General features: G+C 46.5%; 1 protein-coding gene across 14 annotated transcripts in view; it reads left to right on the top strand.

Moving 5' to 3' along the window:
- The window catches only part of NFIB (nuclear factor I B), a 295932-nt gene that overhangs the window by 62502 nt on the left and 206827 nt on the right, over positions 1-26603 (top strand). For 2 of the 14 annotated variants that reach the window (XM_083593434.1, XM_083593452.1), the window contains exon 1: positions 16895-17447. The exons of 3 other annotated variants lie outside the window; for them this stretch is intronic. In XM_083593434.1, coding sequence (XP_083449560.1) covers positions 17310-17447 — 138 coding nt within the window. In that variant the 5' untranslated portion in view covers positions 16895-17309. Of the gene's footprint in view, positions 1-16744; positions 17448-25323; positions 25905-26603 lie in introns of those variants that run through there. 9 more of the 14 variants (XM_083593443.1, XM_083593439.1, XM_083593442.1 and 6 more) reach the window with 9 other exon arrangements.

Genomic DNA, 26603 nt, shown 5'->3' with positions numbered 1-26603 from the left:
GGGGTGGGAGACTTGGAGGGTAATTTTCGCCCCCCGCCACCACAACCACACGATCGCCAGATCATCCTGGCAGGCATGGCCCATTGTAGCGCCCAACTTGGCACTCCTAGTTGCAGGCTGGAGGAAGACAAATATACTTAGAGGGTTTTTTAGGGCCCTGATCCGGGGATTAGCCATCCTTCATACAAACACATGATTCATCATTATTTATTTTATTGTTGATTAAGATACCATGGTAGCTCGGGTTACAGACTCTGTTAACCCAGAAATAGTGCCTCGGGTTAAGAACTTTGCTTCAGGATGAGAACAGAAATCGCATGGCAGTGGCGCAGTGGCAGTGGGAGGCCCCATTAGCTAAAGTGGTACCTCAGGTTAAGAACAGTTTCAGGTTAAGAACAGACCTCCGGAATGAATTAAGTTCTTAACCAGAGGTACCACTGTATTCTACAACAGTCTCACGGCACCGTTCGTAATTAAAAATAGAATGCATCAACAAAGACACAGTTCCATATGCAATAAATGCAGCTGAAAACAGGGAAGGAGGCAATGCAGGTAGGTCACAAACTTAAGCATTCCTGGATCGCATGTGGACAGAGTGCTGTTGCTCTCATGTGCAGCCTGCAAGCTACCCTCAGGCATCTGTGTGGCCACAGTGAGAACAGGATCCTGGAGCAGGTGGGCCATTGGCCTGATCCTGCAGGCTCATCTCATGTTCTTACAAAAAGCATAGGTAGTGCAGTTACACACTTAGATCCCAGCCTCACACTGAGAGCCAGTGTGGTGTAGTGGTTAAGAGCGGTAGACTTGTAATCTGGTGAACCGGGTTCAATTCCCCGCTCCTCCACATGCAGCTGCTGGGTGACCTTGGGCTAGTCACACTTCTTTGAAGTCTCTCAGCCCCACTCACCTCACAGAGTGTTTGTTGTGAGGGAGGAAGGGAAAGGAGAATGTTAGCTGCTTTGAGACTCCTTAGGGTAGTGATAAAGCGGGATATCAAATCCAAACTCTTCTTCTTCTCCTTTTTGTGCTGTTGATGCGAGAGCCTGTTCCGAATAAAGAACAGATAAAACCCTCAACGTAAAATGTGTGGGTCTCTACAAGGCATGCCTGCTATACTTCCATTGGGCCTTCAGGTAGGTGGGTGGCTCCTTCGACAATGATGGGTACCATTTGCAACACTGGAGTCACGGGAGAAATCCAGGGGCTGCGCAGATTTCACACATTCTTTCTGCATGTACTGTAATCATTTGGCTCCTCCATGATCATATGACAGCAACAACTGCAGATAACAATGGCTCTCAAAGTGAACCATTCACAGTGGGATCAAGTGTTAAACAGGGTTGTGTTATTGCCCCAACTCTATTCATTATTTTCATTGCCATGGTCCTACACTTTGTCAAAGGGAAACTCCCCACCGGTGTAGAAATCATATATTGAACAGATGGAAAGCTCTTCAATCTGAGCAGGCTGAAAGCAAAGAGTAAGGTTACCATAACTTCCATCACAGAGCTTCAGTATGCTGATGACAACGTAGTGTGCGCACGCTCAGAGGATGACCTCCAAACCATCCTAAATAGACTGTAATCATACTTGGTGTAGCATTGGCAAAAACACTGTGCATGCCTAGCTGCTAACAGTGGGAATGTTGCACTTTACTCTGTAGGAGACTTAGTTTTAAAGTTTACCCTAATTTGGGACACAGGCATAATCACGTGTATCACCTCTTGAATTAGGAACTGGGATCATAAACCAGATGCATATTCAAATACATATGTGTTAATGATACAGACCACCAGTACCCTATAGCCTGGGGTAGAATGGGCCCCATTCATGGTCTAGCACAACTGGTCCTATGGTATCATATTGTTTGTGCGTAAATAGAGTTGGCTTGAGATCAGTGCATTTCATGGGCCATGGCAGTTTAGGACTCATTTCTAGCACTGCACTTATCAAGTGATAGTCTTGATAAGATGATTGCAAAATAGGCTGCCTTAGAAACAAGAGACATTTTAAAAAGAACTTCAAATTATTTATGTGTGTTTTTTTCTAAATCTCTTAATTCCTGGAGGGCATTTTATTAGGCTGAAATTCCTACACGCACATATCTCTTTAGCTGGGTTAGAGCAATATTATGCATTAGAATCAGAAGGTGTGAAGGTCTCTGAGGCCCTTTTTCAGCTGAGGAAAGGTCACATGGCTTCCAAATCGTCTAGATTTTTATACACGTCTCGATAGCATGAAAGGGGGGTCGACTAGGCTGCCTTTCTCAGAAGGCAGTCCTCCACTTTTTCTTCGCTGCAAATAAAATGGAGGGCCTCAGATTTTGTGCTGCCTTTTCTGGTATGTAATATTGCGAGTAGATCTAAATGTTTGGGTGAGTGCCCAGTTTCAGATGTCTAAAGCCTCTGTTGAAAGCGATGGAGACTGCATGCTGCCCAGGTTTTTATGTAGGCAACTGCAGATTGATTATCTAATGGCAGTGCTAGACTTTGATCATGAGCATCTAAAGGGAGACATATCAGTAGACGCCCCCTGTCCTCCGCATCCCCACACTCCCCATCCATAATTCCGATATGTTTATATATACAGTTCTTTTTGCTTGCCACAGAGCTTTCACTACTAATGGCAGCAAGATATGAAGGGCCCTCCCCTATCATCCCCTATTTCTTTTATGCACTGGAAGAGAGAATCACTGCTAGAGGAAATTGAGCAGTAAAACATATTAACCGTTTACGACATAGTTGACTTCTTTTTTTCAGATGGGTTTGAAGACAAAGATTTCCTTTATTGATCTCTCTGTCATTAGTAGGTCATAGTGCTTTTTGGGCTCCAAATGAGACAGAACATTTTTTAGTGGATGTGAGACTTTTCTGTCATTTTGTGTTCTTTGTTTGGGCACATGTGTTTGTGCATATGCCGTGGGATTATTGCAGAAGACACAATATGTTGTTTCTTCTCCGTGTGATAGTTTGTTCCGATGACAAATTGAGGTATCATCTACAGCTGCGTTGGGTCTCCCTTAGCAAGTTGAGACCGCTTGCCAAAAGAGGCTCAGATTCTTCTCTCAAATGCTCATCCCTTGCAGAATGCATCATGAGTCTTCCTTATCCACATGGGAAGCCGCTTCAGAATGTGGGAATGTTCAGGGAGGCAGGAGAGGATATATTGTTTATTAATATCCTTCCTAACTTGCGTTAGCATGTTCCTTTACTTAGCAGAGTTTACATTCCCCTTTTTACATGCACAGCAGATGTAAAGGGCTCGTGCAGGCTCGTGTTAGCCTCTCACTATTATACAATTCAGTCTGTCTTAGACTCAATTGTATGTTCCTGGTAAGTTCCATTAAATCCCTCTTAAAAGAATAAAGGCACCACAATCTTATTCAAAGTCAATAAAAGAAGTTTACTTACATCAGGCAGAGCACAATATTATCCCTGAAGGCAGACTTAGTTACACATATGTACATGTGGATCTACCCCATATAGAGGAATGATCCCAGTGTCCTCTGTTGGCTGGAAGCCAACAGAGCATCTCTAGCGAAAAGCTGCTCCAACAACGGAGGAAGTCAAAAAGAGAGAGAGAGAGAACTATGTGCCTTGTCCCTTTTGTTACCTGGACAGGTAAGGTCACACCCACCTCTAGTCGCATGCAAAAGAAGTATGCATGCAAAAGAAGAAAACAGGAAGTTTTCAACTGGCTAGACCAAACATTCCCCTGCATGTCCACTCTAGGAAAACAAGAAATGTTGTACTTGACTGCTACTTATGTATCACATCCCACACAGAATGTGACACTTCATGTCCCCACTGTAATCTCTAGTGCGGTCGGCCACTCTTTCTAAAATAGTGTCAGGCACTGGTACAAAAAACCTTCTATGCATATGAGAAGATCCATATACCAGGCCATGCTAAATGTTACAATTGAACACTGCAGATCACCATGGGAAGCCTCTGCCTCATAGATAAGTTTAAACAGAGCAGCCTTCAGAGCCTTGACTCCTAATGTTGAATGTGATGTCCCTATTTCTATTAGAGAAATGCTGGAAAGTTTGGAGTTATGCAACCCCTGAGCCAAGGAGATACGTAACCGCTATAAAACTTATAGAAGACATCTGAAGGCAGCCCTGTAAAGGGAAGTTTTTTAATGTTTTATTCTGTTTTCATTTATGTTTGAAGCCACCCAGAGTGGCTGGCGCAACCCAGTCAGATGGGCAGGGTATTAATGTTGTTGTTGTTATCGACGTCCCTATTTTTATGAGAGAAATGTTGGAGGGTATGGTGCGGGTGGTGCTGTGGTCTAAACCACTGAGACTCTTGGGCTTGCTGATTGGAAGGTTAGTGGTTCAAATTCCTGCAGTGGAGTGAGCTCCTATTGCTCTGTCCCAGCTCCTGCCAGCCTAGCAGTTCAAAAGCACACCAGTGTGAGTAGATAAATAGATACCACTGTGGCAGGAAGGTAAACAGTGTTTCTGTGCCCTCTGGCTTCTGTCATGGTGTCCCATTGTGCCAGAAGCTGTTTAGTCATGCTGGCCACATGACCCAGAAAGCTGTCTATGGACAAATGCTGGCTCCCTCAGCCTGAAAGCGAGATGAGCGCCGCAACCCCAGAGACTCCTTTGACTGGACTTAACCATCCAGGGGTCCGTTACCTTTTATCATGCTGTGGCAGGGCCTTCTCAATTTTATTGTTGTATAGCACATAGCTATTTGCATAGCAAAAAACAACAACAACCAAACAACCTGTATTAAAATGACTAGGATACTTATGATTCCAAACCTTTGATATTTTGAATGATTGATAGGAAAATCATGCATATAGGTTCCTGAGAAGTGTTTGATATGTTAGGAGCTGGAGCAGAAAGGATGTTGTATGTTGTAAATAAGAAAGACATCCACAATAGAAGAATGGGAAAATGAGATGCACAGGTATGCTATTTAATGTATTTTGTAAGAACGAAAGAAGGTGGACTAACATTTGTTCATTGCAATGAAAACCGGCTTAGCAAAGAACACTCTTCCAGCAGTGTTATTCTTGTATTCCATTTGGTATAAAGCAGCCAATTCGTATATTTTATACATTATTTTGGATATTCTTGATAGATAAATAACTATTTATAAAACTATGGTTTTATATTTGTACTGAAAGTGTAAAGGACCAAAGGTGCAAGCCTTTCCCTCCAGCAGTTTTTTTGTTCAGGCTCTTTAATACAGGCTCATGTAACCCAACACCACTTTCTACTTTCCTTTTTATTAAACCTCCTTGTTCCCAAGTTGGGAAGAAAATGGGCTTGCAGATTTAACCCTCTGTTTGATTGTTGCTTTTTTTCTTGGAGACTTTACAGTGCAATCTGGTACTCCACTTACGCTAGCTGGAGGGGTAAAGGGTACCAATCGGCGGTTCTCTTACGCCGATGGATCCTGATGGATTAGATTAGATTAGATTAGATTAGATAAATTTATTGTCATTGTCCGTATATACACAGTATACACAACAACGAAAATCAAACACCCCCCCAAAGACCGGGTTCACATACACATTTACACGTATCTCCAACACTCTCATCCTATTCAGACATAATCTATAAAACATAACATAATCCAGAATATAACATAACCTATTTAAAGGCATAACATAACCTAAAACCTATCTCATTCCTTCCTACTCCCTGCTTGCTATTTCTTGCAACTGGCCCTGAGATCATTATTTAGTGCAATCAGAGCTCTTGGATAGAAACTATTCAGAAGGCGTGTGGTTCGTGTTTTCATTGTCCTATATCTTCTGCCCGAAGGCAACAGTTCAAAGAAGTTGTGAGCAGGATGGGTGGGATCTCTCAGGATATTGTGTGACTTCTTCAAAGTGCGAGACGTGAAGATCTCATCCAGGGTTGGTAGTTGGAGCCCAATAACATTCTGGGCAATTTTAATTATTCTCTGTAAAGCTTTTTTATCCGTTTCGGAGCTGCTCCCATACCACGATAATACACTATAGGTTAAGACACTCTCGATGGTACTGTGATAATAGGACAGAAGTAGGTGCTGAGATAGATTCAGTCCCCTGAGCATTCTCAGGAAATACAACCTCCCCTGCACCTTCCTCACAACCATATTAATATTTGCAGTCCATGAGAGGTCCTCAGAGATATAAATGCCCAGGTATTTAAAACTACCAACCCTCTCCACCTCCTCGCCATTTATGTACAATGGTAAAAATACACTTTTCTTTCTCCTAAAGTCAATTATGAGTTCTTTGGTTTTTTTGGTGTTAAGCATAAGATTGTTTTCTTTACACCATTGAATTAACCCCTGTACTTCTTTCCTATAAGCAGTCTCATTGTTCTCACTAATGAGCCCCACCACTGTTGTATCATCCGCAAATTTGATGATGGATACACTGATGTGGGAATGTTCAGGGAGGGAGAAGAGGATATACTGTTTATTAATACCCTTCCTAACTTGCGCTAGCAAGTTCTATAAATTAGCAGAGTTTTACCATTCCCCTTTCAAGCGCACAGTGGGTAGCTGGTTGCAGGCTTGTTTAAGCTTTTCAGTATAGATTCCTGGTAAGATCCCTTATTTCCCTCTTGAAAGAATAAACATGCCACAATCTTATTTAAGATATATAAAAGTAGTTTACTCACAGCATCATCAGTTCACATATGGATCCCTGAAGGCAGACTTAGTTACAGATATATATACCAGTGAGTCTATCCCATATGAAGATACAGTGGTAACTCGGGTTAAGAACTTAATGTGTTCTGGAGGTCCATTCTTAACCTGAAACTGTTCTTAACCTGAGGAACTGGTTGGGTATTACATTCAGGTGCCCACCTGCCCTTTCCCGTGTGTTTTCTTGCAAGCTGTGTGTGATATAACAGTATTCCTCCAACTTCAGGGATTCCCAGGGTGCAGGCATAAATTTTCACCTTATGGTGGATTGTTGGGTAACGAGAAACTCACTACCATGATACGATTCTTAGAAAATTATTGTGAGAACTGCCTTATATTTTTGTGATAATTCAGTCTGAAGAGACAGTTCAAACAAACTCCAGTGCTCTTGGCCATGCTGAGATCCTAGGAAATGGTTACTTGTTGCCAGAATTGGACCCATTAGGAATTAGCACACACAACTAACCTTTACTTGAACCCCTCTGGATAGATAAAATGTGTGTTTGTGTAATGATATATTGCAATACTAATGGAGTGCTTTTTTAAAAAAATGGACCTGACAATTACAGATGTTTGTGTTTCTGAAGGGAAAAATATTTCTGGTCCAAAGACTGCATAAAAGAGCAGCACAATTATAAATGTAGATGCAAATTTATATTTTTAAAAAATCATTTGAGAGCAGGAAGACCATGATACAGACTCTCTTCCCAAGGCAGGGTATTGTTTCACACTCTCCCTTCACCAAACAATGGGAAGTTCAAGGGATCAATGACATTTGGAGGAGAGAGTGCTGGAGGTTTGGGGTGACTTTGCAATAATTTGTTTCTCTGCAAAAGTATTGGCTGAGCAGATATTACACATGTGTGAAACCAGAGGCAGGAAATATTAGTCCCCCTCAAAATTTTCAAGTCAGTTATCAGTCAGATTTCAATTATTGCTATTGCAGACTCTGTTGGTGGATTTGATGAGCATTCTTCAAACATAGTGTTTTTTCCATGTGTTTTAGAATACAGCTCTCGTCAGCTACAACCAGCATGGCCAATGGTCAGGGATGGTGGGAGTTGTAGTTCAAAGCATCTGCAGGACACCAGATTAGGGATTGCTCAAAGTGGGTAACAGAGGTGGCTGTTGCCCATTGCGACCGGTAGGGCAGAAGGCAGGGAAGTCAACAGTAGAGGGGCATCAGAGCCAACTACAGGTGAAGCCAACAAATTCTAGTTTTCTACTCATCCTGCTCTACGCTGAGCTTTGCAAGAGCAATACTGCAACTCAGGAGGAGGACACCGACAGGCAGTGCCACCCCCTAGGCTGGCTGTATGTAAGACGGCAAGCAGGTGGGACCAACTGAGAAGAGACTGAGGCTGTGTGGTCATCATCTGAGGCTCTTCTTTGTGTGCTTCCCCCATGAGACGTTTGGAGGGCGACAAGTCGAAAACGAGCCTTTTCTGTGGTGGCTCCCCATTTGTGGAACACTCTCCCCAGCGAGGCTCACCTGGAGCCTTCATTACATATATTTAGGCACCAGGCAAAAATGTCTCTCTGTAACTAGGCTTTGGGTAGATTAAGAGTCTATGGCCTTTTAAATGTGTTTGTGGGAGGGGGGCTATTGGTTTGTTTAATTTTGATATGCATTTGGTGTTCTCATTTTGTATTTTTATGTTGTGAACCACCCTGTGATCTTCGGGTGATGAGCAGTATATTATTATTATTATTATTATTATTATTATTATTATTATTATTATTATTTCCAGAGAATTGAAAAGCCAGCTGCCCTCTAGTGGCTACTGTCGCCCATGATTTTCCAGGCCATGCCAATAGTAGGAACAGAGTCATCTCTCCACTTTGCCAAACACAATAGCATGACTCACAGTTTATGAACCTTGTATGTGTTGGTGATAATTTACAACAATAACAGTGCCATTAGTAATAAGCTAAGGCAGAAATCCAAAACACACAAATGAGGATATATGTTTCATTAAAGTCAATGGGACATAATTCAAAAGAAATGCTTTTAAGACTGGGACACTACGATTCGCAGTCCTGCTTTTATTTTTTCAAGGTAAAGTGACTCCCTTCAAACACAACTCAATAAGCCTCTTATTTGCCTTTCTATTAAATCCAGAATTTCAACAAGCAGGGAAATAGAAGCTTTTGCAGTAAAATCCCTTACACATTTACTCAGAAGAAAATCCCATTGTTTTCAGTGGGCCTTACTCCTATGTAACTATGCATAGGATGCCAGCCTTGGTGTGATGGGCGACATTACAATCTTATGATCATTCTGGAATATATTAAAGCGGGCTCCTATACTTTCAGGAGGCAGAGGAGGGGAGAATCTCAGGGGCTTGTTGTGAGGATAAAATGGGGAAGAGGGAGGGGGAAAGGCCACATTTGCCACCTTGAGCTCTTTGGGGGGAAAGGTGGGATATAAATAATATAACCCCAAAATAATTCAGTTGTTGGTTTCTGCTTGCTCAAGGGGGTTTGCTCGCTGTTTTTCTAAAAAAAACCAAAAAAACCCCCACCATAAATGCTGTTACCACAGAATCCATATTCTTCAGTTGAAATTAATTGCACAGTTGGAGTAAATTTATATAAAACGTTTGCATGATTTCCTCCCTTTGACCGGTTTCCTTTGCATACTTGTGGGGGAGAAGGGGCTCTAGGAAAGTTTGGAGCTTTGTGCTTCGTTTGCTTTAACAGGGGCTGAGAAAAGAGGGTTTGGTCTTCGGGGTGGGGGAGGCAGCAGGATAGAGAGAAAATCTGCACAGGTAGAGAGAAGTGCATTTTCGGGGTGCAGATCTGGCACCTTAAAACAGCAATTTCCATCCCATTCCCCCGTTGCAATCTACATGGTGGTTTGTTTGTTTTTTAATGAAAACGGCTAGCCTGCCTTCACATTTTCTTGCCTAGCTTGCCAGTATGTCTCAGGCCGTCCCCGAGCTTCTGGACTGCGTGTGAAACGTCGGTGATTTGTTTGTTTGAATTCCTCGGGAGGGAAACGCGCCGCTTCCCTGTCGCGCGGCCGCCCCGAGCAATTGCAATTCTCCGACACCAGGGGGCGGGGGTCCCTTTCCCTAGGCCTGCAAGAGAACCGGTGCGCGGTAGCTGGCCCAAACCTTGACCTTCGGGGGTTCCCAGACGGGGTCCCCGCGGCCGCCTCCTTGCAGAGGCACCTTCTTCCCGCTTGCTGCCTGTGCCACCTTCCGGAGTTTAGCAAAAGCCCCGGTGGTCCCTCGACGCCGGGCAGAGAGAGAAAGGGGCGCCTACGCTGCTGCTTCTCTGCTGCAGGCATCCTTCTCTCTTCCAGGATAACTTTTGCCTCTTCCCTCGACTTTGAGCGACTCCCAAACTGGCCGTGCTAAACTGGTAAAGGGATGGGGGGGGGGTGAGGAAGCTTTCCATCAAGAATATGGTGTGAAATATGGCAAGCGTGCAGCAGGGAGAAGACGGGGTGGGGGCTGCCCGGTTTTGTTTTGTTTTTTCCCTTATTCTTTCTAGGATCTCCCTTGGAAAGTCAGGCGCTCTCTGGAAAAAAAGGAGACGCACTCAAAAAACTTCGCTCGCGGTTGGGGATCGCTTGGGCGCAATCATTTGCAAGACGGCTCTGTGCTGGGGAGAGAGCGACGTCCCAAGAGGTTTAAATGCCACCCCTTTCTTGACGGAGAAGCGGGACGGTTTTCACTTTCGAGGACAGCCCCCTTTTGGATACAGCGGGGAGGGGATCCGCAGGGCTATTTCCTTCCCCGGTTCGCCTGCCTTCAGCACACAAACTGTTGTGTGTTGGTTAGCTCCAGCATACTGTACCAACTTCGTGCACGCCCTTCGGATATTCGGATGCGAACGTGCCCATGTCCAAGCACGGCACCTGAAACCCCGAAATCATGGGGTGGCAAGGGACCCCAAGGATCATCTAGTCCAACCCCCTAAAATGCAGGGATGTGGAACCAGCAACCTAGTCCTATGCGTTATCAGGAACACGTTCTAACCTACCCAGCGTCTCACATACAAAGGGAGAATGTCAACGTGCCTAAACATATTTATCTCCTACGGAACTGTGATTTGGAATGATGATAATAATAATAATAATAATAATAATAATAATAATAATAATAATAATATAAAAAAAACCCACATGCATCCTCTTTCTCTTCCGAGGCTGAGAGATTATTTCACTAGCTAAACTTTGTGAAATCTTTCTCTCGGGAACTAAAATAGGGTCGCTACAGGGCAGGAGTGCCAACTTGAATAAAATATTGGGGGGTGCCCAGGTAAGCCCTGTTCCGCATAATCGATCATATAAGGTGGTGCACGTACACCGTTTGAATGGCAATGCCCATCAATATTTTATTGTGCGGGGAGAAGACCCTCTCAACCCTTAGGAGTTGGCTCCTATGCTCCAGGGGTTTGACGTGCAGTATGCGTGCCCCCCGACGGTGCTGCCTGCTGCTGCCCCAGGACGGTTGGTAAAGAGCACCCTCCAAAGGCAGGCTCGCCACGAATGCCAGGCTGCTGGGGAAGCCTTCGCCCAGGGAAGGCTCCGCTCGCCCTCTCCGTTTCTGGCGAATAAATACCGGCGGCCTGGACGGGGGACGACGCTCTTTTTCCTGGCAGGCGAGCCTAAGAGGAAGACGGCTGCCCCGTAGGCCACGGGAGACTCCCAGGCTGACGTTGCGGACAGGCTGCCAAGGGAGCAGGCACGCACCGGCCCCAGTTTGTGACCCAAAACTACAAGGCTCTGGGGACAACGAGATGCGGGACCTGGGCATGGCTGCAGCGTGGGGGTCCTATGCCCTGGGCGCAGGAGGGAGGCTTCTGTTGAGCCCCCGGAGGACAGAGTTGCTTTGGGCAAAAGCTTCTCGGTTTATCCCCCTTCTAAAGCCCACTAAGTCTGCGGGATCCCCGCGGCTTAAGCGCCTCTCTCCTGCTTGCCTCGGAGGCCGTCCTGCCCGGGCTGCAGCCTTGGGAAACGCCGCGGCCGAGCAGGCCCCCGCGGGAGGCGTTTGCGCGCTGCTGGACGGGACGCAGCCGGACCGAAAGCGAGCCATCCTAAAGGCTCCCGAATGCTTCTCGCGGACGTGCGGTTTCCACGGAGGGTGAGGCGGCCGTCTGCCTCGCCAAGTGGGAGCCACGGGCCGGATCTAGCAGGGCTCTCCTTGCCCGCGGCTCCTGTTCTTGCAGAGAACGCATTCCCGTGGCGCGTCTCTACCACAGAGGTAGAGCAAACGGCACAGACCCGTGCGTCTCCATTCGTTTAGGAGCAGACAGGCGGCAAGGCTACAGCAGCCTCCGTGGACGCCTGCTTTCTCTGAAATCAGGCGGGCTCCCTCAAGGCTTCGCAGCCCGCAACTGTGATTCGCACCCAAGCCCCAAAGGCAGAGCGGCTGGATGGCCTTGCTGCGAGAAAGAGACGGGACTCGACGGCTTCGCCCCTAGGGAGTCAATGCCTCCTGGCGCCCTTGTGGCTTACTCCCGAGTAAACATGTTGGGTTCTTCCAGCTAGATCCTACGCGTTGAGTTGTTGGGGGGTAGGGGGGGGGCCTTACTCCCAGGTCCGTGTGCGCGGAGTTGCAACCTCGGGCGGTCTTTCTCGAGGGGAAAAGTGGCGTCGAAGAAGTGGCGCTTCCCTTTCGGCGATCTTGCTTGCTTCTTTTCACTACGCCGAGCGACCGGACGAGGAAGCAGGAGCCAAGCGGCGGCCGATGCTGACACGGCCGCGGCGAGACCTCCGACTGCCAAGCAATGGACCCGGGGGCCTCGCTTCCCACCGACGTCGCGTCGCGGGTGTGGGTGACAGGATGGGAGGTGTCCGAACAAGGATCCTGCCACCCTGCCGGCGTGGCCTTTTGACCTCGAAGTTGATCGCCCGCCACTTAAAAGCGAGAGCCAATGGCAAGTTGTGCTGAACTCCATCCACGCGCGTGGGATACCGCGCATCACGTGGAATAAGGCTGTGTAAACTCACTAAGCAAATCTGTGAAATATGCCCCGTTCGATTCATTGATACCTTCCCCCGGGTGAACTTACTGAGAAGCAGGTTGTAAGGCAGAAATCTTGGTAACACACCTTAAAAAACCCTTTCATTCCCTTCTGTGGGATTTATCACTGGGATTTCAACAAATTACCGTGAAAACAACGGTCCTTTTTTTTCCAAGCACGGGGTCTTGGGCTGCGACCCTCAGGACGGGTAGACTTAATTGGAAGTCATTCCCAGCCCCCTCTAAAAATGTTCATGAGCGCAAACTCCACGGAAACTTACAGCGCTTACTTCGAAGTTATCGAGCACGTCGTGTAAAAGCGTCGCTAGTATGATTCTGGCTTAAGTGGGCTGCGGATCCGGACGTCTTAATGTCCTTTTTTCCATTTGGGCGAGATATTTAGGGCTCCCAACTAGTATCCTTGCGGAATAGTTTGTTTCCAGGAACACACAAATCTCTGTCTCAAAATGTGTCCAGTGCATATCTGCATATGACAATAATATATGTATATAATAATCGAATTCCCGGAGTGGGGGGCGAGAAATGTTTACTCCAACTTACTCCAACGTGGGATTTGGTGAAAAAAAACGAGGGGAGATGTATTATTGCTTAAAAGGGAGGGAGCACCCAGTTTACCGGAAATATTTAATTGACGGTGACTGCCTAGTTTGAGGGGGGGAGGGGAAGCCCCACGGGGAGGTTGTAGAGTAGACGATCACCGAGACGGGTGCCGTTTTCAGGCGGGAATAATACAATGATCCGCTGAGATCTCGTCACAGACATGGAGCCCTGTGCAAAACCCAACCCCGGCCCCTCTTTAAAACCGACGGCAGCTGACGCGAGAGAGACGAGTTTATTATTATTATTTTTGACAAGGTACAACGCCAATCAAAGTTCCCTTCTTGAGACAGCCACCCCTCCCTTCCCACGCAGATTCCCTTTTATTCTCTCCCCCCCCCCCAAATAAATTAGTTGTCAGGCCATCGGGCTATTGCCTCGACGACAGGCCAAACCTGCAGTCCGATTCATATCCGGAGCCGGGGCAGGCAGGCGGGAGCGGCGGCGGGAGCAGCAGCAGCGGAGAAGTTGCTGGGGAAACATTTTGTCCCGGCTAAAAATAGGCGCCGCCCTCCCTCTCCCTCAGCCCCGTCGAGCGAGCACGCCTCGACGGGCGACCCGCGCCCAGAGCCTGGTTCGTGGCCTCTCCGTCTCGCGTCAAGACGTGGAAGAGGGTCAGGGCACGAGCGCGGATCCCGAAGCAAGAAGCTGGTCGGAGGAGGCTGTGCCCCAGTCGCAGCCCTCCTGTCCCATGAAGGGGGGCGGATGTCTGGATGTCTGTCTGTCTGTCCTTTCTCTGGGACTCGTCCCCGAGTTATGGGGCCGAAGAGAACAACGCCAGGCTAAGCGTGGGAAAGAGCCTCGGGTCTCCCTCGCCAAGCTCCCCTCCTCCCCTCCCGCCGCTACCTGGAAGTAAAACTACGAGCTGAAATAGTCCAACTCGGCTCAGCGAGTGACTTTGCTGTAGTCAAGAAGATCCGAAGCGGCGGGGCGGGGTTGAGAAGGAACATCCCGCTGCTAAGGCAGCTCTCTCTGCCCGCCTGGAAGGAAGCCCCCCGCCCTTGACCCCCGCCCCTGGAATTTACTCCCAAATAAACGTGTTGGGGCTCCTTGGCGTCTTTCTGCTTCAAGTTGTTTCCCCAGGCAGAGCGTCTCCTCGAGCTTCCCTGGGGGAGGCATTTCCTTGGGAATGAAACGGGACTTGCTCCCGTGTAAACACGGTTGGGATCGGAGTGCTAGAGAGCTGGGGGTTGGGGGCGACACGGCAGGGAAGCCTCGCTGGAGACAAGCTGAAAGAAACACACCCTGTATGCAGCTAGCGGGGAGCACCCCTCCTCGCCTATCTTGTTTTCGCAGGGCGACAAAGGGGCGCCCCTTCGCCGCCTCGGTTACCTACAGGACTCCTCCGGCCTGCCTTTGCCAAGTCTCACAGGAGAAAGAGTAGCCAAGGGCGACCCAAGCGGCCTCTCCACTCCGCTTAAGCGCAGACGCACGGGGAGTTGTCTTCGTTCACTTCCTCGCCATTTGTTACTTCCAAGGCCAAACGCCTCCCCCGTTTCCTTTACGCACCATTAACATGTTTTAAATTGCGCCTCTTCTATTATTATTATTATTATTATTATTATTATTATTATTATTATTATTATTATTATTATTCCACCTGCTTGGAGGCCCATCTTAAACCTTACTTTAGAGTACCTCGACGGTCTGAGTAGCGGGGATCAGCCTGCGTCGGCGGGCAGAGAAGGATGAGCCCAAGAAGATGCTCTGCTCGGCTTGCTTCGGCCGAGGCGCCCCTGCGAAGTTTCCCCAGCCCTCGCCCTTTTCGCCAGCCTGAGTCTCGCCCGGCACCCATTCCCACGTGCGGGGGAAGCGCATCTCCGGCTCTGGCGCCCCTCCTGCGGCCCCTCCAGCCGCTCTAGGGACCGTGCGAGTTGTGGGCCGTTGCTTAGGCAGCTTCGCCCCCCTCCCTGCGCGCCCCACTTCCCCGCGTCTAGCTCGGGCTGTTGGGGAACGTGCCTGTCTAAGTTGCTGTCTAGCTGGTTCGCACGGAGCCGGCGGCGGAGCTTGGGCTCTCTTTTACGCTTCATTTTCCTGAGAAAAGAACACTTTCACCAGGTGATGTCTGGGGTTCCCTTTTGGCCCTGCACAGTCGCTTCCTCGTGGCCACGGCAAGCACCTTGTGCGCCTGCAGGGGGGCGACCTGTCTCCCCCTGCCCTGCGTCCCCCCCCCTTCTCCATCTCCATCTCCAGGAGCGAAGGCGGCAGGAGCTGAAGCCTCGCAAGGCAGCAACCAACCGCCCAGTAGGAGCAAGAGGAGGACGCCTCTCGAGGGTCCTCTTTCCCTGCGGAGGCACCGCCACCCACTGCCCTCGCTCGCCTGCTCTGCACCAGGGACCCGCAGGCCAGCCAGCCAGGGGTCCCCTCCATGGATGGCCACGGCTGGGATGCGCTTGGCGAGCGGAGAGGCCGAAGCAGGGCCCTGCGAGCGGCTCCTCCTGGCAAAAGATAGGCGGCGGCGGCAGCAGCAACAGCAGCGCAGGCCGAAGAGGCCCAGAGGCAGCGCCGGCTCTCGCCTTCGAGGGGCTCCTCGGAGGAAAGGCTGCTGCATTTCTGCTTCGCGCAGACTGTGGACCGTGACATCCAAACAGCCATCCGGGGCTCGCTCTCAGCTGCTCGCAGAGGCGGCCCCACAAAGAGCCTAGCCCGCTCCCCAAACTAGCAGGGGAGCCAACTTGAGTAACATATTGGGGGGCCCAGGTAAGCCCCGTCGCACATAATCGATCACAAGATGCGGCACACGGGCACAATTTTAATTGCAATAGCCTCCAACTTTTTGGGGGAGCGGGTAGGCCCCCTCAAGTGTTTTATAGGTTGCGGGGGCGAAGGGACCAGCAAGGGGAACTTCAGGTCCTCCTTTCCCGCCTCTGGCCCTTCCCTACCCCGCCGCAACTGCGTTTGCATCTCGTCTGCTACGCGTTGGGCACCTGCGTCGGCATTCAGAACTGGGGTGCGACGTGGGTGTGCGCTTGGGCAGCCCTCCCTTCAGTGGCAAGGGGGCAGGACCCCAAGGGCTTCCCGGAGGCGTAGGCTGGCCCCGTGGCTCCCCACCCCAAAACATTGCAGAGCCCGATCCGATGCACGTTTAGTTAGGGGGAGAAAGTCCCGCTGAGTCCAGTGGGGCTTGCTCCCGCTCCAGAGCGCGCAGGGACCGCAGCAGCCTGTGAGTCGAAAGGAAATCTCAGGCAAATGAAAGGGGCTGAATTTGGCTTTGGGGCTGCTGCGGAGTCACTCCGCATTGGGGGCCCAAATTTCTCCACTCTCACACGGTTCGGTGTGACCTTTAACGGAACTTGAACTTGGTGGGATAAAATGGTACTTAAAGAGCAAAGAGGAAATGAAAAAGCGGCTCTGCTCGGGCTTTGCAGCGGCCTCAGAGTCTTTGCTGCCGGCTCCTTTTTGCCTGAAGCCGAGGTTTCAGCGAGCTGGATGCGGCTTTTCCTTTTCTGCAAGGCCCTGGGAAAGGCATTTGCTGGAAGAGACGGAGGGTCGCCGTGTGGCGTGGCAAAGGATTCCTGATCCGTGGTCTTGGAGTATCAGGGAGAGGAGAGGAGGGGGGAAGTGTTAAAATGACCCCCCTCTACACACATACACCACATTGAGGCTCCTGAAGGGAGGAGTTTCGCCGCGCTGATCCCCAAACTGCTGCATTTTGCAGCCAACCTCAGCAGATCCCCGCACTAGGCAGCCTGCTGCCTGTCCGAAGTGAGGCAGATCCCTCGCTAGCCTGAAGCTGGGGAAAGAGCCATGCCGGTGCCAAGCGGGGCAAAGCGAAGGAGAACAGGACGATGGGACGGAGAGGTCTAGGGCGTCCAGAAGAGGAGGAGGAAGAAGAAGAGGAAGAAGAGGAGGGAAAGGCTGTTGCAGTTTGTCCTCTTCGCGGCCCTATGGGGAGGGAGGAAGAAGGGCTTCCCCCGCTGGAAGAGTTTCCTGAGGCTCAAGTTGAGTTCGTGGGGGGTTCGGAGGAGCCCCACCAATCTCCCCCTAGCTCCTGCTGAGCCTCTTTCTGACTGAACTGGGCATCCTGCCCCCTAAAGCCTCCTTCCCTATGGAATCTTCTCCCTATAGGGCTCAGGTCTACCCACAGGCAGGAGGGTCTCCAGCCCCGAGCCTCGTTTCCTTTGGGGCTGCTCCTCTCTTCCTTGGGGCGGGATCGGGCTCCCTGGTGGTGTCACACAGGGGACAGGTGAGTGCCGCCTTTTTTGTTTTTGTGCACGTGATGGCGCCTGGTCTGGCTTAGGCCGGAGGACTTCAGGAAACTGTTCGGTGTGGGCAGAAGACACCAGACCATCGCATCACCTCCCGTTCCCCTCACAGCCCATAGTCGCTTTAAACCTTTCCCCGACGGCATTCCCTCTTCCCTCCCTTCTCCATACACGCTCATGGGCTGCCACCGTTTATCGACGACAGGTTTCCGGCAAGAGAAATGGGAGTTCCAGGAGGTGGATCAAATAACAAAGAACCAGCAAACGGAGCTCTTGCCAGTATTTTGTTAGTCTATGATAAGGGGGTGGTGACTACACACACACACACACACACACACACACACACACACACATTTGGGAAATGCTCTTAAGAAATTGTTGAGCTGCAGTTTAGGGTTCCATAAAATGGAAGGGAGAAATTATACTTTGCAGTGGCCCAGAGATCATACCTGATCTTAGGAGGGGATTTAACGCATGTGAGAATGGCAAGAAGTGCAAACTTGTCTGTTGTTAATCTCTCCCTTTGGAGGCAGCATTTTCAAAGTGCAAGGAACAGGCAAGAACAAATATACCTTAAGAAAAAGGGAAAAGCAGCTCTTCTTTGCTCCCATAACAATAGAGCTTGCAGCACCCTTTAGCCTGTCCTCTTCATATGCATGGGGAGTTTAGCAGCTTGCTTCTACACATCCTTTCCCATTAGGGGATCGATCTGCCAGCAGCTTGTGCCCCTTGGTAGCCATTGCAGCATTTTAAAGTCACTGCAAGCCTGCCGAAGTTGCCGGTTCATGGCAAAGTTCAACTTGGCTGCAGCAGTGCATCTCAAATTTGCATGCAGTGCAGTGGGGCAGATCTCTCTCTCTCTCTCTCTCTCTCTCTCTCTCTCTCACTGTGTGTGTGTGTGTGTGTGTAAAGAGAGCAATATATCCCACAGAATCTGCAGCCTGCGGTGGGGGGAAGGAAGGAGGCGATGGAGGGTGGGGAGAGACAGCCAAGCAAACAGGACATCCCCAACAGCCGCGGCGTGTGCATGGAAACCGAGCCTTGTGTGCCAGCAGCAGCCCATTCCTTCCACACGTCTGTAGGAACAAGCCCTTTTGTTGTAACATCTCCCGCCACATCTGCATCTGCTCCTCAGACATTGGCATGTTTGGCAGGCTTTGGGCAGCAGGTGTCAGGCAGGAAAAGGGAGATACTGCCAGGGACCAATGAGATTGATCTGCAGTGATTCCCAAAGTCTTTCGCCTTCTGTGAGAGTTCCAGCTACTGCGCCGTTTGGAGTGCAGGCCAGCGGGGAAGAGAGTTACTATCCAATAGCTGGAGATGTCAGGTTTTCAAAAATAAACAACAGAGGGAGATGACTGACTGTCCTAGAATCTGCACTTTGCTCTCATGTTTTGCAAAGTGGCATTCTGCAGAGCAGAAGTGTGGAGGAAATGAAGGCCTCTGGATTCAAGCCTAAGGTGTTGCTGTGGTCTGGATCAAGAAATGTGGCAAGTTCTTTCCTTTGTGGTCTTTGGCATTCTGTTTTTCATGGAGAGGCCTGCCTAGAATTGATGATCACTCCAACCAATGAGAATTTTGTTGCTGGAAGCAATGCATCAATAGGGCTTCTGCCAATACTTTGATAGCCTGTTGGACTGTGGATACATTATTTCAGGTTGGGCTATCAGTTCAGTGTGCAGGATTGAATGCAGTGCCCTTATACTGCAATTCAGTTCTGTATTATTATTTTTATCTTTGTTTGATATTGTATACGGATGCTAGCTTCTAGTAAGTTACTTGCTTCAACAGTGCCCACATACCATCAGTAATCACTGTGATGACATAAGGTGTTTAAGTAGGAGGTTTTTGTCCTGTTTTTCTTTCAAAAAAATTTAAACCACAGATTTCAACACAGATTTCAAAATGCCTGCAGGTGCCTACTGAAGGACAAAGTTTTTAAATGCAAAATCGGTGCAAATTTGTTTAATGCAAAATTGTATGCTGTGCATTCATTGCTATTGCTACAATAGTTTCGTCTTATCCATGCTATCCTAAACAAACAAACAAAAACTTTTTAAAACAATATTCTGTTTTTTAAAAAACAAACAAACACACAAATTTTTTCCCCAGCACACATTTGATACTCAGAAGTGAGAATGTACACATAGGGGTTAATGGATAATAGTCCTTGTCTGAATTCTAAGTGCACTGTAATCATTTTAATGGGATCTTTTGTTTAGTTTTCCAGAATTAAAATTGTGATAATACATCATCATCTTGCAAAGCATGTGAGGAAAAGCACGATTACACATTTACATTTCAAATCCTACTCAAAAAGGGGGGAAAGGCATGGCTGCACTAAGCAATAGAAAAATGAAAATAGAGCAAACTTCTGAACATTTGTTGAATACTTTCCCTTTAAGATTATTTATATAAATGGGACGGGGAGGTTCTTTTATTGGGAAAAACTCCAAAACCTTTCAATAATAATAAAAAAGAGATTATTTATATATGTGTGCTTCTTGTTTACATAAGACGTTTGGGGACAGTTTCCCAATCCTGCATATATATATATATATATATATATATATATATATATATATATAGCCTTCTTCTAAATTTCACTTTGGAAAAATAGAAGTATCTTTTCTAGTTTTCCTTGATCACAATTCAGACCCCAGACTGACACAGGTTTCCTTTACTTGACCCAGCCTGACCTTTGGCTGATGGTTCTGAACTCTTCCCCACGCTGCCTTATGCTGTGTTGACTGCTTGATGATAACAAGATGCAAGAACAGATGCATGTTACAGCTTATCATGTGACAGTCTATTACAAAATTAGGGCTGTTAACATATTAGCCAGCCTCCCTGTGTGTAGCAAATTAAGATTGCATCACCTTACTTTATCTGCTCGGTTCTTTCTGGAAATGTGGCCTTTGGGGCTGACACACTTTATGTCAGATTAAGAACTGTCTCGCTCTAGGAAATCATCAAAGAAGACCATATAAAGGTGCAGATAGTTTTAATAGGAAACTGGGGGGAAAATGAACCTAGAGTATTAAAGCACCTCAGGGTACCCTGTCCTCAAAGGTTTCACATGTGTCTGCCTGCATTTTATCTGTGTAGATTTTTATCTCTCCAATTCAAGAGAAGTCTACTCTGAATCAGCTACAAGACAATCAGCGCATACAATCACCAGGTAGTTTGCCTCAACCACTATGACCTACTGGGCAGTTACCCAGTGCCAGAAATATAACTGAATTTTGGGGTCGCTCCATTTCTCCAGTACAGGAGAGCAGAGGAGTGAAAATTCTCAGCTATGGCCATACAGTGGGGCCATCAGGATCTGCAATTTTACAGAGAAGAAAGTAGGAGGACAAAATTATTAAACTTGTGTGATTTCCCAGTCTCTTTCCTTTGTTTTCTTTTGTGAAGTTCATCATAATGGTGCTCTGCTGATCACCTGACGTGATAATAAAATGTTGCCAGGTAAAGCCAGTTACAAAAATATTAACCTATTGTCCTGCCTCTTTTGGTGAGATGTGAGCCTAAATAGTCACTTTAAATACCCTCCTTTAATGTTAAAGGCATTTCCCAGCTCTTAAATCCTTAATTGCAACCATAAAAAGTGCCCGGGCTCTCCACAATTGAGATATTTGGACTCTTTAGAAGATTTTTCTTTTTTTCTAGGCCGGTTTATATATAGACATGTAGAGATTGAATTCCAGCTGTCTTAACTTGCTATAGTTTTTAACATGTCCTTTATCTATTTTGATGTAAATTATTTCCTATATGGGTTTTAATGTCATTAATTCAAAACAAGTCCTTGGGAATGTTCGAAGGGATCTCTGCAGCTGAGAACATAGTTCCTAGGAAGAAGTGGGGGAGGGGGGATGGCAACCATGTATTAAACAATATAGGCCTTTGTACATTAAATCAAACACTTTGAATGTAATGTAAAACCAAAGCAACCTCAGATGTGCTAATGTGTCCTATAAAACAAAAGGAGTTTTAGTGGTATAAGTTTCATGTTGTGCCACTTAAGATTCCAAGTGAAAATTAAAGGTCAAGCTGTAAAAAGATCATATTAAATAACAACAGTCTAAAATTTGTTTGTTTGTTTGTTTGTTTCTGTGAAGCATTACAGACCATTAGAACCTGCTTGAAAATGACAATAATGGTTTGATGAAGTGAAGTTGCTATCCTGTGCTCTGTTTACCTGGGAGTAAGCCCCCTTGAACTTAGTGGGACTTACCTCTGAGCACACAAGCAAAGGCTTGCATTGTAAATTGACAAACAGGTTTCAGCTCAGTAATACTATGTATTTTTCAAGTTAAGCGATTGTTAACAGCAGGTGAAAAAAAGAAGTTTAGAACAACCCTCCTGAACAAAAGAAGTTCCTTCTAATTACCTACGTTTGTCCATTTTGTACCTTCTCTCTGTAGTAGCCCTGTGTTCACTGGCGTTGATTCCATAAGAGACATTTCACTGTGCGGAGTACACAAGTTTACTCCAATCTATTGTCTGATTTAGTGCAGGAAAGAAATTGCTAGCATATTTGCAAAGCGAAGCAGGGTCTGATATGGCTTCAAATTGGACGGGGGACCATGTGCTGAGATTCCTGCATTGCAAGCGGTTGGACTAGATGACATTCAGGGTCCCTTCAGACTCTGTTATTCTGTGACACACAGAAGAAAACCCAGTTCAGATTAATGGGGTGTAAAAGGTGTATAGGATTGCAGCCACAATCTCTCTATTTCGGAGAGTGCTGCCCTTATTGAAGCGATGGTTGAGGTGGGGGGAATTAAATTTGTTGATGTGAATATTTGTTGTTGTTGAATCTGAAATTCTGGAAGGTTGTGTGGAAGCACAGTTAAGTAGATTTAACTGAAATTTAAAATTACAAACTGGCTGCTTTGTTCTCCGGATCATTTATTCTGAAGATACTCCCATAATACGAAATACATTTCTGAAGTGTGCAGCGTACATATCAATAACCTCACTATAATCTGTTTAATTTTTTTAAAAGCACAAGGAAGTAGTGTACATTTGTCGGCATCAAAGCTCATTCTTCTCAGGGTGGCAAGCTGAATGATATAAGAAGGAGAATTTTTCTGATCGCATTGTTTAAATATTTAATTTCACTCTGCAACTGCATTATTTTTTCATTCAACTCAAATGCATGGCCCTGGGTTTATAGGCTTCTTGCACACGAATGCTATGAAATTCAGGAATCTGGATGCCAAAATTAGGGTCATGGCATGAAACTGGTTTTTTTTTGGTTTTTTTAAAAAGACTCTTGGTAAAATGATATATAAATGCAAGCTTGCATTTATTCTGGGCTTGAAGAATGAAAGTCTCTCTCTTTGATGTGCCTGTGTCCTTTTAGGCCATGCTGTTAGTGCATTACTAGGCCAGGTTACATGAATACAAGGTCACCATATATCATACTCATCAATGTTCCCCCTTTTGACTTGCAAGATTCTTATCACTGATGAGGTTTCAGACTTTGCCTTAAAAAAAAAAAAAGTCATAAAGCCCCAAATCTCTGTAACGTATTTGCAGTCATTTTAATAAAGTGTGCTATATAATGTGCAGCATTCTTTGTCTGTGGCTTTTTAACTTCTATAAACCAGGGGAGGAAACCACAGGTTCCCCCTGGCATGGAAAAAGGCCTGCAAACCAGATAATTGACTGGATGTTATGTAGTTTGCAAAGTCCATGGCACAGACCGCCTGAGCAATCACTTTCACTAAACAAAGGGAATGCAAACACTGTACAGTGCAAATTCCCTGCCCCCCCGGCAGATATTTTTAATGTGGGTGGCTGGGGGGAGGAATAAGACCCAAGCAATTTTCTGAGTATTTCAAGCTGCTCTCCGCCCCCACCCCCCATGTTTTGCTAATTAACTGTTCATGTGAACACTCATAATTTTTTAGAAGTTTAGTTTAAATTAATAACCAAAGGGTTGTATCCAGCTACGCTCCGCTCAGATTAGAATCGCTGGAGTTAATTGACCAAAGTTAGTCGTGGCCATTTATTTCAGTGAGTCTCCTCGGAGTATAACGTTGGATAAATTGATTGTAAGGTCATGTGCTACGCTGACAGTATTTGCCCATTTCACAAATAATTTTCAACAGTAAAACAAAAAAAAAAACCCACCCCAAGATATTCAGCCAGTTTAATTTGAAAGGCGAAGCCTCTGAAGTCATTGTGACTAAGCTAATGCATGAGCATCTGGATATTTTATATTATTGCTTATAATAATATAAGTTGATAGATTTAAAAGGAGCGTTTTATTCCACTGTTGTCTATGCAGTTCCATAGGCCGTGCTCCAGCCTAAAAAGTTTTTTTAAATGGTGCAAGAAGAAATTTATTATTCAAATATCCCTTTATATTACAGCTCAATATTTATAGCTTGAAACATTTGCAATGCGAAAATACATTGTTATAATTTGTTTTTTTTAATCATTGTTTCTCTCTTTCATTTTATAATATTACAATGTATGCCCCCAGTGTGTTGAAACTGATACATTTGTCTTTTAGGCAATCCTACCTTCCTTTCCCTTTTCCCTTTGGCGTTGACCCGGCTGATTTTTTTTGCTGGAAAGAACATATTCATACAGTTCTACTCAAATGAAATATGTTGGAAACCAAAGATAGGTCAAGTAAAGCTATTAAACTATGCCAGACTGCTAGAAAGGAGGAAACATAAAATGCAATTGTTAGTTTGCTTTTTTAAAAAATTGGGTGCCTTTAGAGGTTTGCCTCTTGTTTCCAAATTTAACTACGTAAATGAATTGGCAGTTTGCAAAAGCTCTGGCTGGGTGTATTTCTACAATGAGGCTAATTCTGTATTCCTTGCACATCTGATATTTCCATTAACTTAGCTAGGAGGTGGGTGACCCAGACTCTTACGGACAGGTACTAGTTTCACGAATGCTAAATTAGTGTCAGCTCTCCACTGGCCATTCATGTTTTTAAGATTATGGGAAATGACGCTGCAAACTCAATGCTATGTTTTTTATTATTATTATTATTATTATTATTATTATTATTATCAGAGACTGTGTTAAGTTTTATTTAAATAATTAAAGAAGGAGGGGGGAGATAACAATGTGTTATTGTTTAAAAGTACTACTACAAAAAAACCCAAAACCCCCTATTTATTCAAAGATGGATTTTTTGTTTTTTCCTTGCCATTCTCATTTTCTGTTTACAGCAGGCGTTGTTCTGCTGTTATCAAGTAATCAGGTTTTTAACAAATACTGCGTTCTGCACCCCCACAAAGCAATATTGGGATTTAACGTAATTTAACTTTTAGGAGATGGGAAAATGCCTCGGTTCTTTTTTCTCTCTCCAGCAAGCGCGCCCCCGTTTGCGCGCGTGCACACGCGCACACACACACTTTTGTTTAAGAGTCTGTAGACTTCTTTGACATGCGGTGATTTCAGGGTCTCTGACCTGTCTGGAACGGCATACTTTATTGCGGGTCCCCGGCTCCGGCTCTCCCGGCGCTGATTGGCTGCTGGGATATGAATATGCAAAAAAAGCTCTCCCATGCCCTCCCTTTTCTTCTCCCTTCCCTCCCTCGGTCGGTTTCATGCAGCCGCCAGGCGGAAGCGAAGAGCCGCTGCTTCCCACGGGTTCCGAAGGAGGGAGGAGGGGAGTAAAGGAAGGCGGGAGGAGGAGGCGAAAGGCAGCTTGAGTGGGCGGTGCTTCAGGGGAAGCCGCCGCGGCGCTGGCCAATAGGAGCGCGGTGGAAGGAGGCCAAGTACGCAACTCCCTTCTGCAGAGCCAGACGCGCAAGGGGGGGGGGGGGGAGAGAGAGAGAGAAGGGGAGAAAGAGGCAGCAACACACGCACAGGCCAACACACAAACACACACACATGCACACACACATAGAGACCAGCCCCGCTGGAAAAAAAAAGGGCTCAGCCTCTCCTGGACCACGTTCAACTCAGCAACCACAGCCTACTCTCTCCAGCCTTGCAACTCAAAAGAGGAAGGAAGATTGAAAAAGAGGGAAAGGAGGAGGAGGAGGGGGCCGTTCACTGCCTGTAGACTTTTTTTTCATCTCTCTCTCTCTTTTTTTTTTTGCCTTGGCTGCTTCTCCTCCCTACCTACCCCCCGCAAAAAACCTCATCTAATCAAGATTTTTCTTCTTCCCTCTCTCCGATTGCCTTAAAAAACAAATACTTCTCTTTCTTCGATTTTTCTAATTTTTAATTTTTTAAAAAATCTCTTGTCGATTTACCTATCCATACGTTTAAAAAAAAAAAAAGACAGGCGGTTTTACTCTGGGAAAATCCAAACAAAACAAACAAACCTTTAAAAAAAAAAGCACCCCTTGAGAAACGCAGCCCATTTGTCCACTGAGAAATGTGAAGCCAACGGTCCCGTGTTGTGTTACAGAATTCAGGATCCCATACGTTTAATGCAATACAGTACAATGGTATGTGGCATTGGAAACGATACTGTGTTTCTTTTTTTTTTCTTCCTTTTTCCTTCCGAAGTTGCTTGTTGGCTGTTCTCCTTTCCCCTCCCCCTCTCCCCTCCCCAACCCCTTTGAGATGATTGTGTCTTTTTGGTTTGCAAAGTGGTGGCCGTATATTCGCCCCCTTTTGTCAACGTAGATCATTTCTGGGTTTCTAGGATGAGCTCTAAAAGTAGTTGTGTTGTGTGTTGTGTTTTGCTGCTCCCCCTTATCTCCCCCCCCCCCCACTTCCAAGTCTTGGCAGCTTTTGTGTGTGGGTCACACTTTGAAACTGTCGGTGGGAGTTTTGTGTCCAAAAGTGCTGAACTTGGTAACATTTCCTGCTTCCAACTTTCTCCCCTCCCTCCTTTCGCTGACGGGTCTCCGTTAAACACTTGGAAAGATTAAACACGAATTGTGGGTTTGCTTCATTTTGCAGCTCGGTAGTCCCTTTTGCTTGTTTGTAGATGTGTGCCTTTGCGTCCTTTTGCTAATCTGGTCTTTGCTACCCATGGCGTGTGTCTCCCCCCCCCCAAAAAAAAATTTAATACAAACGTTGCTTGTTATTAGCAAATGCATGCATGCATCTGCATTTTGTTTGATTGCAAACTAATATGGAGATATCCAACAGTATTGTTTATTTTGCAGCTCTGAAATAATATTTATTTTGTGTGTGTA

This window comes from Podarcis filfolensis, assembly GCF_964270895.1.
Source record: "Podarcis filfolensis genome assembly, chromosome: 17".
NCBI lineage: Eukaryota > Metazoa > Chordata > Lepidosauria > Squamata > Lacertidae > Podarcis > Podarcis filfolensis.
Note: the sequence above shows the minus strand (reverse complement) of the source record. Positions and strands in the feature narration are given on the sequence as shown.